At 49.2% G+C, this 17,145-nt stretch overlaps 1 protein-coding gene across 2 annotated transcripts in view; it reads right to left on the bottom strand.

The window, feature by feature from the left end:
- Positions 1–203: 203 nt before the first annotated feature.
- The window catches only part of PCNX4 (pecanex 4), a 241,290-nt gene continuing 224,348 nt past the window's right edge, over positions 204–17,145 (bottom strand). For both annotated transcript variants that reach the window (XM_063947762.1, XM_063947761.1), the window contains one exon: positions 204–785. In XM_063947762.1, the coding sequence (XP_063803832.1) occupies positions 534–785 (252 nt within the window). In that variant the 3' untranslated portion in view covers positions 204–533. The remainder of the gene's footprint in view (positions 786–17,145) is intronic.

Genomic DNA, 17,145 nt, shown 5'->3' on the forward strand with positions numbered 1-17,145 from the left:
CCGATCCCCATACTCAGAGTGGTGTCAGCAGACACCCGATCCTCATACTCAGAGTGGTGTCTGCAGGCACCCGATCTCCATGACGCAGATGGGCGTTTGCAGGAGCCAGATCCCCATACTCAGAGTGGTGATTGCAGGGGCCGCTCACCAAAATATCAAAACTTAAATTTATACGTCAGTGCAGTTAAAAAGCAAGTAAACTGTTTTACTACAATCGCAAAGAACATTTTATAAAATACATTTTATACAGTATACACATTTTGGTCAAACATATTTAAAAAGTGTGCACATATTTACACAGGAAGCAATGACCTATTGTCACTTGTCAAATTACTATTGGAATTATAAAACAAAATAAATTGATTGGTTCAGAGGTAAATGTGAAGGGTAACATCATCATAACAAATCTTGTACGTGCAGTTTAATGAAAAAAATAAATAAACCAATGAGTCCAACAGCAGCATCTATTATTGTGTAACTAGATCATAAATGAGTGTTTTCCACTGAACATGCAGAAACACGATACAAAGGGATTAATACAAAGGCACATGGAGAGGTACAGAGGAATAGATTGGATATCCAAGAGGTGGGTCTGCTGCTTGCACGGTTAGGTTTCGTAGTAGCACTGGGTGAGCCTGTATACTGTAGCGTTCCTCATCATCGTTCGTAGCGTACAACAATTCCCAGGAAAGATTTGCCCACTGCCCTCGGACAGCTTCTGCGTTTAGTTTTCCAATCTGTACCAGCTGTTCCTGTAGGGTTAGTACTCTGCCAGTGTACACGCCCTGAATGTAAACCAATATAATGTTAGCAGTGCAAAACCGGATTTACATTTAAAAAACACTAAGGCAAAAGTCCTCTGCGATACACACTCAGCAGTTGTAGCAGTGCCAATAAGACAAGTGCAGTAAATGTGGCCACGTGTCTTCCCTGACAAGAACACATCTTGCTCAAACACTGTAACGTGCGGCATTGGCTAGGAATGGGCACATTCAATTACCAGGTCATTGTCAGAATTCATAATGTTGTACAAAGCGGGCCACAAGAAATGTAATTAGGGCAACTGAGAAGACCCATTTATTGCTCTCTTTCCATTGATTTTTTTGTGTGCAAATTATACAAAGAAATGAAATACAGCCAACAAGTCCTTCGTTGTCAGGTAATCTCTGGGAGGAGATTAGGTGATTTGGGGGAAGAGCAAGTAAATAATAGGACTGTACTTAATGGTCACCTTTACAGTCTTACTAGAATCATCCAGAAATAAGGTAAAATCCTTTAAAAAGAATATTTTAACACATTATTTACTTAATTATTAACTTCATTATAGTGGAGATATACAATGTGGAAAAAATGGAATTAGGATACAGGGTACTGTAAAGAGGACTTAATGCATCCGCCTATACTCTCTCCATCTAGACACAGCAATGTATTCTAACCTACAGGTTTCAGTACTGTGCCCTATAAACCAGGAATAAACTTTGCTTTACTGTCTTTTAGTTACATATTGTTTAAATCTCTATTAACTCAGTGGTGATTGATGAGAAGCTGCTGAAGTCATCTTTTTATCTAGAGTAATAACCATAACAACCATAGACTGTAAAAAAATCTATTGTGTAATATGGGTTAGAGGCAAGGAACTCTAGTGCATTTTGTGTAATATGTTTTTCACCTCATATTACATAGAACAGGCCTGGCCAACTTGTGGCTCTCTAGCTGTTGTAAAACTACAAGTCCCAGCATGCCCTCCTACACTTTTGCTATTAGGAAATGCAAAAACTGTGGCAGAGCATGCTGGGATGTATAGTTTCACAACAGCTAGAGAGCCATAGGTTGGCCAGGCCTGAAGTACTATCTGAGGACAATGGGGGTAATTCCGAGTTGTTCGCTCGTTGCCGATTTTCACAACGGAGCGATTAAGGCAAAAATGCGCATGCGCATGGTACGCAGCGCGCATGCGCTAAGTATTTTAGCACAAAACTTAGTAGATTTACTCGCGTCCGAACAAAGAATTTTCATCGTTGAAGTGATCGGAGTGTGATTGACGGGAAGTGGGTGTTTCTGGGCAGAAACTGACCGTTTTCTGGGAGTGTGCGGAAAAACGCAGGCGTGCCAGGATAAAACGCGGAGAAACGGGGGAGTGGCTAGCCGAACGCAGGGTGTGTTTGTGACATCAAACCAGGAACGAAATGGGCTGAGCTGATCGCAGTGTAGGAGTAAGTCTCGAGCTACTCAGAAACTGCCAAGAATTATTTATTCGCAATTCTGCTGTTTCGTTTGCAATTCTGCTAAGCTAAGATACACTCCCAGAGGGCGGCGGACTAGCGTGTGCAATGCTGCTAAAAGCAGCTAGCGAGCGAACAACTCGGAATGAGGGCCAATATGGGGGGAATTCAATCAACTGCAGTAATTTACCTCAGCTAATCAAATTAGCAGCGTAAGCCATAACCTGTCAGGGATTTTTTTTCGTAGGAAAAAACAATGTGTTCCCTAATGCACACCGAGTGAAAAAATATTTTTTCCCTGTCAGGGATTTTTTTTCACATGCAAGCAAAATCAAATTCAGCCGCAAAAACGGGGCTGATATGGACTGCGAAAACAAATAGGTTAGTGAACTTATCATGGATCCTATGTGTTTTCGCTCAAAAATTTAAAAGTATTCGGGTGCAAAAAAATAAGATTTTACTTACCGATAAATCTATTTCTCGTAGTCCGTAGTGGATGCTGGGGACTCCGTCAGGACCATGGGGATTAGCGGCTCCGCAGGAGACAGGGCACAAAACTAAAGCTTTAGGATCAGGTGGTGTGCACTGGCTCCTCCCCCTATGACCCTCCTCCAAGCCTCAGTTAGGATACTGTGCCCGGACGAGCGTACACAATAAGCAAGGATCTTGAATCCCGGGTAAGACTCATACCAGCCACACCAATCACACCGTATAACTTGTGATCTAAACCCAGTTAACAGTATGACAAACGTAGGAGCCTCTGAACAGACGGCTCACAACAATAACAACCCAATTTTTTTGTAACAATAACTATGTACAAGTATTGCAGACAATCCGCACTTGGGATGGGCGCCCAGCATCCACTACGGACTACGAGAAATAGATTTATCGGTAAGTAAAATCTTATTTTCTCTGACGTCCTAAGTGGATGCTGGGGACTCCGTCAGGACCATGGGGATTATACCAAAGCTCCCAAACGGGCGGGAGAGTGCGGATGACTCTGCAGCACCGAGTGAGAGAACTCCAGGTCCTCCTCAGCCAGGGTGTGCCCCTGACCAAGTAGCAGCTCGGCAAAGTTGTAAAGCCGAGACCCCTCGGGCAGTCGCCCAAGATGAGCCCACCTTCCTTGTGGAATGGGCATTTATATATTTTGGCTGTGGCAGTCCTGCCACAGAATGTGCAAGCTGAATTGTACTACACATTCAACTAGCAATCGTCTGCTTAGAAGCAAGAGCACCCAGTTTTTTGGGTGCATACAGGATAACAGCAAGTCAGTTTTCCTGACTCCAGCCGTCCTGGAAATCTATATTTTCAGGGCCCTGACAACATCTAGCAACTTGGAGTCCTCCAAGTCTCTAGTAGCCGCAGGTACCACAATAAGCTGGTTCAGATGAAACGCTGACACCACCTTAGGGAGAAACTGGGGACGAGTCCGCAGCTCTGCCCTGTCCGAATGGACAATCAGATATGGGCTTTTGTGAGACAAAGCCGCCAATTCTGACACTCGCCTGGCCGAGGCCAGGGCCAACATCATGGTCACTTTCCATGTGAGATATTTCAAATCCACAGATTTGAGCGGTTTAAACCAACGTGATTTGAGGAATCCCAGGACTACGTTGAGATCCCACAGTGCCACTGGAGGCACAAAAGGGGGTTGTATATGCAGTACTCCCTTGTCAAATTTCTGGACTTCAGGAACTGAAGCCAATTCTTTCTGGAAGAAAATCGACAGGGCCGAAATTTGAACCTTAATGGACCCCAATTTGAGGCCCATAGACACTCCTGTTTGCAGGAAATGCAGGAATCGACCGAGTTGAAATTTCTTCGTGGGGCCTTCCTGGCCTCACACCACGCAACATATTTTCGCCACATGTGGTGATAATGTTGTGCGGTCACCTCCTTCCTGGCTTTGACCAGGGTAGGAATGACCTCTTCCGGAATGCCTTTTTTTTTTTTTTTTCTAAGGATCCGGCGTTCAACCGCCATGCCGTCAAACGCACCCGCGGTAAGTCTTGGAACAGTCATGGTACTTGCTGAAGCAAGTCCCTTCTTATCGGCAGAGGCCCTGTGTCCTCTGTGAGCATCTCATGAAGTTCCGGGTACCAAGTCCTTCTTGGCCCATCCGGAGCCACGAGTATAGTTCTTACTCCTCTACGTCTTATAATTCTCAGTACCTTTGGTATGAGAAGCAGAGGAGGGAACACATACACCGACTGGTACACCCATGGTGTTACCAGAACGTCCACAGCTATTTCCTGAGGGTCTCTTGACCTGGCGCAATACCTGTCCAGTTTTTTGTTCAGGCGGGACGCCATCATGTCCACCTTTGGTCTTTCCCAACGGTGCACAATCATGTGGAAACAACTTCTCGATGAAGTCCCCACTCTCCCGGGTGGAGGTCGTGCTGAGGAAGTCTGCTTCCCAGTTGTCCACTCCCGGAATGAAAACTGCTGACAGTGCTATCACATGATTTTTCGCCCAGCTTAGAATCCTTGCAGTTTCTGCCATTGTCCTCCTGCTTCTTGTGCCACCCTGTCTGTTTACGTGGGCGACTGCCGTGATGTTGTCCCACTGGATCAATACCGGCTGACCTTGAAGCAGAGGTCTTGCTAAGCTTAGAGCATTGTAAATTGCTCTTAGCTCCAGTATATTTATGCGGAGAGAAGTCCCCAGACTTGATCACACTCCCTGGAAATTTTTTTTTTTTTTTTTCCTTGTGTGACTGCTCCCCAGCCTTTCAAGCTGGAATCCGTGGTCACCAGGACCCAGTCCTGAATGCATAACTGTGGCACTTTAGTAGATGAGCACTCTGCAGCCACCACAGAAGAGACACCCTTGTCCTTGGAGACAGGGTTATCCGCTGATGCATCTGAAGATGCGATCCGGACCATTTGTCCAGCAGATCCCACTGAAAAAAGTTCTTGCGTGAAATCTGCCGAATGGAATCGCTTCGTAAGAAGCCACCATTTTTCCCAGGACCCTTGTGCAATGATGCACTGACACTTTTCCTGGTTTTTGGAGGTTCCTGACTAGCTCGGATAACTCCCTGGCTTTCTCCTCCGGGAGAAACACCTTTTTCTGGACTGTGTCCAGAATCATCCCTAGGGACAGCAGACGTGTCGTCGGAGACAGCTGCGATTTTGGAATATTTAGAATCCACCCGTGCTGTCGTAGAACTACTTGAGATAGTGCTACTCAGACCTCCAACTGTTCTCTGGACCTTGCCCTTATCAGGAGATCGTCCAAGTAAGGGATAATTAAGACGCCTTTTCTTTGAAGAAGAATCATCATTTCGGCCATTACCTTGGTAAAGACCCGGGGTGCCGTGGACAATCCAAACGGCAGCGTCTGAAACTGATAGTGAAAGTTTTGTACCACGAACCTGAGGTACCCTTTGTGAGAAGGGCAAATTTGGACATGGAGGTAAGCATCCTTGATGTCCAGGGACACCATATAGTCCCCTTCTTCCTGGTTCGCTATCACTGCTCTGAGTGACTCCATTTAGAATAGGTCTCACCGAGCCGTCTGGCTTCAGTACCACAATATAGTGTGGAATAATACCCCTTTACTTGTTGTAGGAGGGGTATTTTGATTATCACCTGCTGGGAATACAGCTTGTGAATTGTTTCCAATACTGCCTCCCTGTCGGAGGTAGACGTTGGTAAAGCAAACTTCAGGAACCTGCGAGGGGGAGACGTCTCGAATTTCCAATCTGTACCCCTGGGATACTACTTGTAGGATCCAGGGGTCCACTTGCGAGTGAGCCCACTGCGTGCTGAAACTCTTGAGACGACCCCCCACCGCACCTGTTTGTACGGCCCCAGCGTCATGCTGAGGACTTGGCAGAAGCGGTGGAAGGCTTCTGTTCCTGGGAATGGGCTGCCTGCTGCAGTCTTCTTCCCTTACCTCTATCCCTGGGCAGATATTATGGGGACGAAAGGACTGAGGCTGAAAAGACTATGTCTTTTTCTGCTGAGATGTGACTTGGGGTAAAAAAGGTGGATTTTCTAGCTGTTGCCGTGGCCACCAGGTCCGATGGACCGACCCCAAATAACTCCTCCCCTTTATACGGCAATACTTCCATGTGCCGTTTGGAATCTGCATCACCTGACCACTGTCGTGTCCAGAAACATCGTCTGGCAGATATGGACATCGCACTTACTCTTGATGCCAGAGTTTCGCATATATAGAAATGCATCTTTTAAATGCTCTATAGTCAATAAAATACTGTCCCTGTCAAGGGTATCAATATTTCCAGTCAGGGAATCCGACCAAGCCACCCCAGCGCTGCCCATCCAGGCTGAGGCGATCGCTGGTCGCAGTATAACACCAGTATGTGTGTATATACTTTTTAGGATATTTTCCAACCTCCTATCAGTTGGCTCCTTGAGGGCGTCCGTATCTGGAGACGGTAACGCCACTTGTTTTTATAAGCGTGTGAGCGCCTTATCCACCCTAAGGTGTGTTTCCCAACGCGCCATAACTTCTGGCGGGAAAGGGTATACCGCCAATAATTTTCTATCGGGGGAAACCCACGCATCATCACACACTTCATTTAATTTATCTGATTCAGGAAAAACCACATGTAGTTTTTTCACACTCCACATAATACCCTTTTTTGTGGTACTTGTAGTATCAGAAATATGTAACATCTCCTTCATTGCCCTTAACAAGTAACGTGTGGCCCTAAAGGAAAATACGTTTGTTTCTTCACCGTCGACACTGGAGTCAGTGTCCGTGTCTGTGTCGACCGACTGAGGTAAAAAGATGATTTAACGCCCCTGACGGTGTTTTAGACGCCTGGACAGGTACTAATTGGTTTGCCGGCCGTCTCATGTCGTCAACCGACCTTGCAGCGTGTTGACATTATCACGTAATTCCTTAAATAAGCCATCCATTCCGGTGTCGACTCCCTAGAGAGTGACATCACCATTACCGGCAATTGCTCCGCCTCCTCACCAACATCGTCCTCATACATGTCGACACACAAGTACCGACACACAGCACACACACAGGGAATGCTCTGATAGAGGACAGGACCCCACTAGCCCTTTGGGGAGACAGAGGGAGAGTTTGCCAGCACACACCAAAAACGCTATATTATACAGGGACAACCTTTATATAAGTGTTTTTCCCTTATAGCATTTTAATATATATATATACATATCGCCAAATAAGTGCCCCCCCTCTCTGTTTTAACCCTGTTTCTGTAGTGCAGTGCAGGGGAGAGCCTGGGAGCCTTCCCACCAGCCTTTCTGTGAGGGAAAATGGCGCTGTGTGCTGAGGAGAATAGGCCCCGCCCCCTTTTCGGCGGGCTTCTTCTCCCGTTTTTCTGAGACCTGGCAGGGGTTAAATACATCCATATAGACTCCAGGGGCTATATGTGATGTATTTTTAGCCAGAATAAGGTATTATACATTGCTGCCCAGGGCGCCCCCAGCAACGCCCTGCACCCTCCGTGACCGTTGGTGTGAAGTGTGTGACAACAATGGCGCACAGCTGCAGTGCTGTGCGCTACCTTCATGAAGACTGAAAAGCCTTCTGCCGCCGGTTTCTGGACCTTCAATCTTCAGCATCTGCAAGGGGGGTCGGCGGCGCGGCTCCGGGATGAACCCCAGGGTGAGACCTGTGTTCCGACTCCCTCTGGAGCTAATGCTGTCCAGTAGCCTAAGAAGCCAATCCATCCTGCACGCAGGTGAGTTGAACTTCTCTCCCCTAAGTCCCTCGATGCAGTGAGCCTGTTGCCAGCAGGACTCACTGAAAATAAGAAACCTAAAAACTTTTTCTAAGCAGCTCCTTAAGAGAGCCACCTAGATTGCACCCTGCTCGGACGGGCACAAAAACCTAACTGAGGCTTGGAGGAGGGTCATAGGGGGAGGAGCCAGTGCACACCACCTGATCCTAAAGCTTTAGTTTTGTGCCCTGTCTCCTGCGGAGCCGCTAATCCCCATGGTCCTGACGGAGTCCCCAGCATCCACTTAGGACGTCAGAGAAATGGGGGTTAATTGAATTGTGCGGAAAACGAGTTTTATGGTAAGAACTTACCTTTGTTAAAACTCTTTCTGCGAGGTACACTGGGCTCCACAAGGAAAGACATAGGGGTGTAGAGTAGGATCTTGATCCGAGGCACCAACAGGCTCAAAAGCTTTGACTGTTCCCAGAATGCATAGCGCCGCCTCCTCTATAACCCCGCCTCCCTGCACAGGAGCTCAGTTTTTAGTTAACCATCCCAATGCAGTAGCAGGAAAAGAGACGACAACGGTTAGTAGCCACATACACCACACTCTCACGACAGGAGAAGTGTCAGCGGCTAATGCCATACCAACCCAAAGAAGCTAAGTGCGTCATGGTGGGCGCCTTTTGGAGACCAGTGTACCTCGCAGAAAGTTTTAACAAAGGTAAGTTTTTACCATAAAACTCGTTTTTTGCTGCGGGGTACACTGGGCTCCACAAGGAAAGACATAGGGGATGTCCTAAAGCAGTTCCTTATGGGAGGGGATGCACTGTAGCGGGCACAAGAACCCGGCGTCCAAAGGAAGCATCCTGGGAAGCGGCAGTATCGAAGGCATAGAACCTTACGAACGTGTTCACAGAGGACCACGTAGCCGCCTTGCACAATTGTTCAAGGGTCGCACAATAGTGGGCTGCCCAAGAAGGTCCAACAGACCGAGTAGAATGGGCCGTAATGTGAGCAGGAGCTGATAGACCAGCCCTCACATAAGCATGTGAAATCACCATTCTAATCCATCTTGCCAAAGTTTGCTTGTGAGCAGGCCAGCCCCGTTTGTGAAATCCAAACAGCACAAAGAGAGAATCAGATTTCCTAATAGAAGCAGTTCTCTTCATATAGATACGGAGAGCCCGTACCACATCCAAAGACCGCTCTTTGGGAGACAGATCAGGAGAAACAAGTGCTGGAACCACAATCTCCTGGTTAAGGTGGAACGAAGAAACCATCTTAGGTAAATATCCGGGACGACTCCTAAGAACCGCCCGGTCACGGTGAAATATCAGATATGGGGAACTACAAGACAAGGCACCCAAATCCGACACTCTTCTAGCTGAAGCAATAGCCAGCAGAAACACCACCTTAAGGGAAAGCCACTTAAGATCAGCTGAACCAAGAGGTTCAAACGGAGACTCTTGTAACGCCTCCAAAACCACCGACAAGTCCCAAGGTGCCACAGGCGGGACATAGGGAGGTTGGATACGCAACACGCCCTGAGTAAAGGTATGCACATCGGGTAAGGTCGCAATCTTTCTCTGAAACCACACCGACAAGGCAGATATTTGAACCTTGAGGGAGGCCAGACGCAGGCCAAAGTCCAGGCCCTGCTGAAGAAAGGCCAACAGATTGGCTATACTAAACTTGGAAGCGTCATAACGGTTAGATGCACACCAAACAAAGTAAGAATGCCAGACCCTATAGTAAATCCGAGCAGAAGCCGGTTTCCGGGCCCGCAACATAGTTTGAATGACCGCCTCAGAAAACCCTTTAGCCCTCAAGACGGAAGCTTCAAGAGCCACGCCATCAAAGACAGCCGGGCTAGGTCCTGGTAGACACAGGGGCCCTGAACGAGGACATCTGGGCGTTGTGGAAGTAGTATTGGACGCTCTGATGATAGGCCCTGCAGGTCTGAGAACCAGCGCCGTCTGGGCCACGCTGGAGCTATGAGAAGCAGAATTCCTCTTTCTTGCTTGAACTTCCGAATTACCCTGGGCAGGAGTGACACCGGAGGGAACACGTACGGCAGCCGAAACCTCCACGGCACCGCCAACGCACGAATGCTGCTTTATGATCCCTTGTTCTTGCTCCGAAGACCGGAACCCTGTGATTGTGTCGAGACGCCATCAGATCTACGTCAGGAAGGCCCCACTTTTCCACTAGGAGTTAAAACACTACTGGCCCCACTCTCCGGCGTGTACGTCCTGACGACTGAGAAAGTCCGCTTCCCAATTCAGGACTCCCGGAATGAATATTGCCGATATGGCCGGTAGATGGCGTTCCGCCCAATGTAGAATCCGTGAGACTTCCTTCATTGCCAAACGGCTTCGAGTGCCGCCTTGATGATTTATGTAAGCCACTGTGGTGGCGTTGTCCGACTGTACTTGAACAGGACGGTTCTAAATTAAATGCTGGGCCAGGTTCAACGCATTGAAGACCGCCCGCAATTCCAGAATATTGATCGAGAGGAAAGATTCCTCCTTGGTCCACCGACCCTGAAGGGAGTGTTGCTCCAGCACCGCGCCCCAACCTCTTAGACTGGCATCTGTTGTCAACAGGACCCAGTCGGATATCCAGAAGGGACGGCCCCTGCACAATCGTTGGTCCTGGAGCCACCAGAGCAGCGACAGACGGACCTCCGGAGTCAAGTGAGTTCATGTGAGACCTGATCCGGTGAGGCAGGCCATCCCACTTGGCTAGAATCAGCCTCTGGAGGGGGCGATAATGGAATTGAGCATACTCCACCATGTCGAGTGCTGACACCATGAGGCCCAGCACCTGCATCGCCGAACGTATCGACACTTGCGGACGAGAAAGGAAGCAACGAATCCTATCCTGAAGCTTCAGGACTTTCTCCTGAGACAAGAACAAACGCTGGTTGTGAGTGTCCAATAGCGCTCCCAGGTGCACCATGCTCTGAGCAGGGACCAGGGAGGATTTCTGAGCCACCCGTGGGCTTGCAGAAACCGGACAGTCATATCCAGATGACGTAGGAGAAGTTCTGGGGAATTTGCTAGGATTAACAAGTCGTCCAGATACGCCAGTATCCTGACCCCTTGACGGCAGAGTACCACCGTCATCACCGCCATAACTTTGGTGAAGACTCACGGAGCCGTACATAAACCAAAAGGTAATGCCCGAAACTGGTAATGGAGGTTGTCAATCGCAAACCTCAGGTATTGCTGATGTGACACTGCTATAGGAATATGCAGGTAAGCATCCTGTATGTCCAGGGAGATCATGTAGTCCCCAGGTTCCAAGGCCAGAACTATAGAGCGAAGGGTTTCCATACGGAACTTGGAAACTTTCACAAACCTGTTCAATGCCTTGAGGTTGAGAATGGGCCGGGAGGACCCATTCGGTTTCGGGACCAGAAACAGCGGAGAATAGTACCCCCGGCCCCTTTGAGCAAGAGGCACCTGTACTACGACTCCTGTATCCAGGAGGGTCTGTGTCACCGAATGTAGAGTGTTTGCCTCTGTCTGGTCCAACGGGACATCTGTCCGGCAAATCGATGAGGGGGTCGGTTTTTGAAGGCTATGGCGTAACCTCGAGTGACAACTTCCCGTACCCAGGCATCTGAAGTGGTCTTCAACCATTCCTGGGTATACCCTAGAAGCCGGTCCCCCACCCTGGGATCCCCCAGGGGGAGGCCCACCCCATCATGCGGCAGGCTTATCCGTCTTGGAAGCTGGCTGACGGGCAGCCCAGGCTCTTTGGGGTCGGCTTACCAGGTTTGGAAGTGCGGGCCTGCTTGTTGTACGCCTGACCTTTTGCTTTACCTGAAGGACGAAGGGGGCGGAAGAAAGTACCTTTAGCCTCTGACACAGAAGGAGCGGTACTTGGCAGACAGGCAGTTTTGGCAGTAGCCAAGTCAGCCACTATCTTATTTAAGTCCTCCCCAAACAGAATATCTCCCTTGGAAGGGAGTACCTCCAGGGTTTTTCTAGAGTCCAGATCCACAGACCAGGATCTCAGCCACAATATCCGGCGAGCCAGGACTGACGTAGTAGAGGCCTTGGCTGCTAGGATACCGGCATCAGAAGCCGCCTCTTTAATATAGTGAGAAGCTGTGACAATGTATGACAAGCATTGTCTAGCCTGGTCAGAAGAGATTTCAGCTTCTAACTCTAGGGTCAATAGCCTCTACAGCCCATGAACTGCAATAGTGGGCCTTTGTACAGCACCCGTGAGGGTGTAAATCGCTTTCAGACAACCCTCCACACGTTTATCCGTAGGCTCTTTTAGAGACGTGACGGTAGTGACAGGTAGAGCTGAGGAAACCACCATCCTAGCCACATGTGAGTCTACTGGAGGAGGCGTTTCCCAATTTTTAGACAGCTCTGGCGCGAGGGGATAGCGAGCCAGCATCTTCTTTTGAGGCACAAACTTCTTACCCGGGTTTTCCCAGGGTTCCTGAGGTATATCCACTAGGTGGTCAGAGTGAGGTAAAACTTGTTTTCTCTAACGTCCTAGTGGATGCTGGGAACTCCGTAAGGACCATGGGGAATAGCGGGCTCCGAAGGAGGCTGGGCACTCTAGAAAGATTTAGGACTACCTGGTGTGCACTGGCTCCTCCCACTATGACCCTCCTCCAAGCCTCAGTTAGATTTCGTGCCCGGCCGAGGTTGGATGCACACTAGGGGCTCTCCTGAGCCCTTAGAAAGAAAGTATAGTTTTAGGTTTTTTATTTTCAGTGAGACCTGCTGGCAACAGGCTCACTGCAGCGAGGGACTAAGGGGAGAAGAAGCGAACTCGCCTGCTTGCAGCCGGATTGGGCTTCTTAGGCTACTGGACACCATTAGCTCCAGAGGGATCGACCGCAGGCCCAGTCCTTGGTGTTCGGTCCCGGAGCCGCGCCGCCGTCCCCCTTACAGAGCCAGAAACAAGAAGAGGTCCGGAAAAACGGCGGCAGAAGATACCAGTCTTCACCAAGGTAGCGCACAGCACTGCAGCTGTGCGCCATTGCTCCTCATGCACACTTCACACTCCGGTCACTGAGGGTGCAGGGCGCTTGGGGGGGGGGGCGCCCTGAGCTGCAATAAAAACACCTTGGCTGGCAAAAATACCACAATATATAGCCCTAGAGGCTATATATGTGGTAAATTCCCCTGCCAGAATCCAAAAAAAAGCGGGAGAATAGGCTGCGGAAAAGGGGCGGAGCTATCTCCCTCAGACACACTGGCGCCATTTCTCCTTCACAGATCCGCTGGAAGGAAGCTCCCTGGCTCTCCCCTGCAGTCTACACTTCAGAACAGGGTAAAAACAGAGAGGGGGGGGCACTAAATTTGGGCGCAATACATATATAATATAAAAAGCAGCTATAGGGGACATAACTCAGTTAGTCCCTGCATTATATAGCGCTCTGGTGTGTGCTGGCATACTCTCACTCTGTCCCCCCAAAGGGCTTTTGTGGGTCCTGTCCTCATTCGGAGCATTCCTTGTGTGTGTGCGGTGTGTCGGTACGGCTGTGTCGACATGTTTGATGAGGATAATGATGTGGAGGCGGAGCAGATGCCTTTAGAAGGGATGTCACCCCCTGCGGGGCAGACACCTGAGTGGATGGGCTTATGGAAAGTAATGAGTGCACGTATAGACTCCTTATATAAGAAAATCGATGACATGCCAAATGTGGGACAGCCGACTTCTCAGCTCGTGCCTGCCCAGGCGTCGCATGGGTCGTCAGGGGCTCTAAAACGCCCGCTACCTCAAGCAGACCCAGATGTCGACACTGATACTGACACCAGTGTCGACGACGATGAGTCAAACCTGATGCCCACTAAGGCCATTCACTGTATGATTGAGGCAATGAAAGAGGTGTTAAACATTTCTGATATAACTATTGGTACCACTAAAAAGGGTATTATGTTTGGAGAGAAAAAACTACCCGTAGTTTTTTCCCCATCAGATGAATTAAATGAAGTGTGTGAAGAAGCGTGGGCTTTCCCTGATAAAAAATTGGTAATTCCTAAGAAGGTACTAATGGCGTTCCCTTTCCCGCCAGAGGATAGGTCACGTTGGGAAACACCCCCTAGAGTGGATAAAGCGCTCACACGTTTGTCTAAAAAGGTGGCACTACCGTCTCCGGATACGGCCGCCCTCAAGGAACCTGCTGATAGAAAGCAGGAGGCGATCCTGAAGTCTGTATATACACACACAGGCATTATACTTAGGCCAGCTATTGCGTCAGCTTGGATGTGCAGTGCTGCCGCTGCTTGGTCAGATAAACTGTCAGAAAATATTGACACATTAGACAGAGACACGATCCTGTTAACCATAGACCATATAAAAGACTCAGTCTTATATATGAGAGATGCACAGAGGGAAATCTGCCGACTGGCATCTAAAGTAAGTGCATTGTCCATTTCTGCTAGGAGAGGCTTATGGACTCGCCAGTGGACAGGAGATGCAGATTCAAAAAAGCACATGGAAGTGTTGCCATATAAGGGTGAGGAATTATTTGGGGATGGTCTCTCGGACCTAGTTTCCACAGCAACGTCTGGGAAGTCAGCATTTTTACCCCATGTCCCCTCACAGCCTAAGAAGGCGCCGTTTTATCAGGTTCAGTCCTTTCGGACCCAGAAAAACAGGCGTGGAAAAGGCGGGTCTTTTCTGTCCAGAGGCAGAGGTAGGGGAAAAAGGCTGCAACAAACAGCAGGTTCCCAGGAGCAAAAATCCTCCCCCGCTTCTTCTTCCAAGTCCGCCGCATGACGGTGGGGCTCCCCTGGCGGAGCCAGGTACGGTGGGGGGCCGCCTCAAGAATTTCAGCGATCAGTGGGCTCGCTCACAGGTGGATCCCTGGATCCTTCAAATAGTATCTCAGGGGTACAAACTGGAATTCGAGGCGTCTCCACCCCACCGCTTCCTAAAATCTGCCTTGCCGATTGCTCCCTCAGACAGGGAGGCGGTGCTAGCGGCAATTCACAAGCTGTATTCTCAGCAGGTGATAATCAAAGTACCCCTACTTCAACAAGGCCGGGGTTACTATTCCACACTATTCGTGGTACCGAAACCGGACGGTTCGGTGAGACCCATTTTAAATTTGAAATCCTTGAACACATACATAAAAAAAAAAAAATTCAAGTTCAAGATGGAATCGCTCAGGGCGGTTATTGCGAGCCTGGACGAGGGGGATTACATGGTATCCCTGGACATCAAGGATGCTTACATGCATGTCCCCATTTACCATCCTCACCAGGAGTACCTCAGATTTGTGGTACAGGATTGCCATTACCAATTCCAGCTGCCGTTTGGACTGTCCACGGCACCGAGGGTATTTACCAAGGTTATGGCGGAAATGATGATACTCCTTCGAAAAAAGGGAGTTTTAATTATCCCGTACTTGGACGATCTCCTAATAAAAGCGAGGTCCAAGGAACAGTTGTTGGTGGGAGTAGCACTATCTCAGGAGGTGCTGCACCAGCACGGCTGGATTCTGAATATCCCAAAGTCACAGCTGGTTCCGACAACACGGCTACTGTTCCTGGGTATGATTCTGGATACAGTCCAGATAAAAGTGTTTCTCCCGGAGAAGAAAGCCAGGGAGTTGTCATCTCTAGTCAGAGACCTCCTGAAACCAAAACAGGTATCAGTGCATCGCTGCACGCGGGTCCTGGGAAAGATGGTGGCTTCTTACGAAGCAATTCCCTTCGGCAGGTTCCATGCCAGAATCTTTCAGTGGGACCTGTTGGACCAGTGGTCCGGATCGCATCTTCAGATGCATCGCTTGATAACCCTGTCTCCAAGAACCAGGGTGTCGTTACTGTGGTGGCTGCAGAGTGCCCATCTTCTAGAGGGCCGCAGGTTCGGCATACAGGACTGGGTCCTGGTGACCACGGATGCCAGCCTTCGAGGCTGGGGGGCAGTCACACAGGGAAGAAACTTCCAAGGACTATGGTCGAGTCAGGAGACTTCCCTTCACATAAATATTCTGGAACTAAGGGCCATCTACAATGCCCTGAGTCAAGCAAAATCCCTGCTCCTACACCAGCCGGTGCTGATCCAGTCAGACAACATCACGGCAGTCGCCCATGTAAATCGACAGGGCGGCACAAGAAGCAGGATGGCGATGGCGGAAGCCACAAGAATTCTCCGATGGGCGGAGAATCATGTACTAGCACTGTCAGCAGTGTTCATTCCGGGAGTGGACAACTGGGAAGCAGACTTCCTCAGCAGACACGACCTCCACCCGGGAGAGTGGGGACTTCATCCAGAAGTCTTCCAGATGCTGGTAAACCGTTGGGAAAAACCACAGGTGGACATGATGGCGTCCCGCCTCAACAAAAAGTTAAAAAGACCCTCAGGCGATAGCTGTGGACGCTCTAGTGACACCGTGGGTGTACCAGTCGGTTTATGTGTTCCCTCCTCTGCCTCTCATACCAAAGGTATTGAGAATAATAAGAAAGCGAGGAGTAAACACCATTCTCGTGGTTCCGGATTGGCCAAGACGAGCGTGGTACCCGGAACTTCAAGAGATGCTCTCAGAGGACCCGTGGCCTCTACCGCTCAGACAGGACCTGCTACAACAGGGGCCCTGTCTGTTCCAAGACTTACCGCGGCTGCGTTTGACGGCATGGCGGTTGAACACCGGATCCTAAAGGAAAAGGGTATTCCGGAAGAAGTCATTCCTACGCTTATTAAGGCCAGGAAAGATGTTACGGCAAAGCATTATCACCGCATATGGCGGAAATATGTTGCATGGTGCGAGGCCAAAAAGGCCCCAACAGAGGAATTTCAACTAGGTCGATTTCTGCATTTCCTGCAAGCAGGAGTGAATATGGGCCTAAAACTAGGCTCCATTAAAGTACAGATCTCGGCTCTGTCGATTTTCTTTCAAAAAGAACTAGCTTCAGTACCTGAAGTTCAGGCATTTGTGAAAGGAGTGCTGCATATTCAGCCCCCATTTGTGCCTCCTGTGGCACCTTGGGATCTCAACGTGATGTTGAGTTTCTTAAAATCACATTGGTTTGAGCCACTAAAAACCGTGGATCTGAAATATCTCACGTGGAAAGTGGTCATGTTATTGGCCTTGGCTTCAGCCAGGCGAGTATCAGAATTGGCGGCTTTATCATGTAAAAGCCCTTATCTGATTTTCCATATGGATAGGGCAGAATTGAGGACTCGTCCCCAGTTTCTCCCTAAGGTGGTGTCAGCGTTTCACCTGAACCAGCCTATTGTGGTGCCTGCGGCTACTAAGGA

The sequence above is a fragment of the Pseudophryne corroboree genome, chromosome 12, assembly GCF_028390025.1.
Source record: "Pseudophryne corroboree isolate aPseCor3 chromosome 12, aPseCor3.hap2, whole genome shotgun sequence".
Lineage (NCBI taxonomy): Eukaryota > Metazoa > Chordata > Amphibia > Anura > Myobatrachidae > Pseudophryne > Pseudophryne corroboree.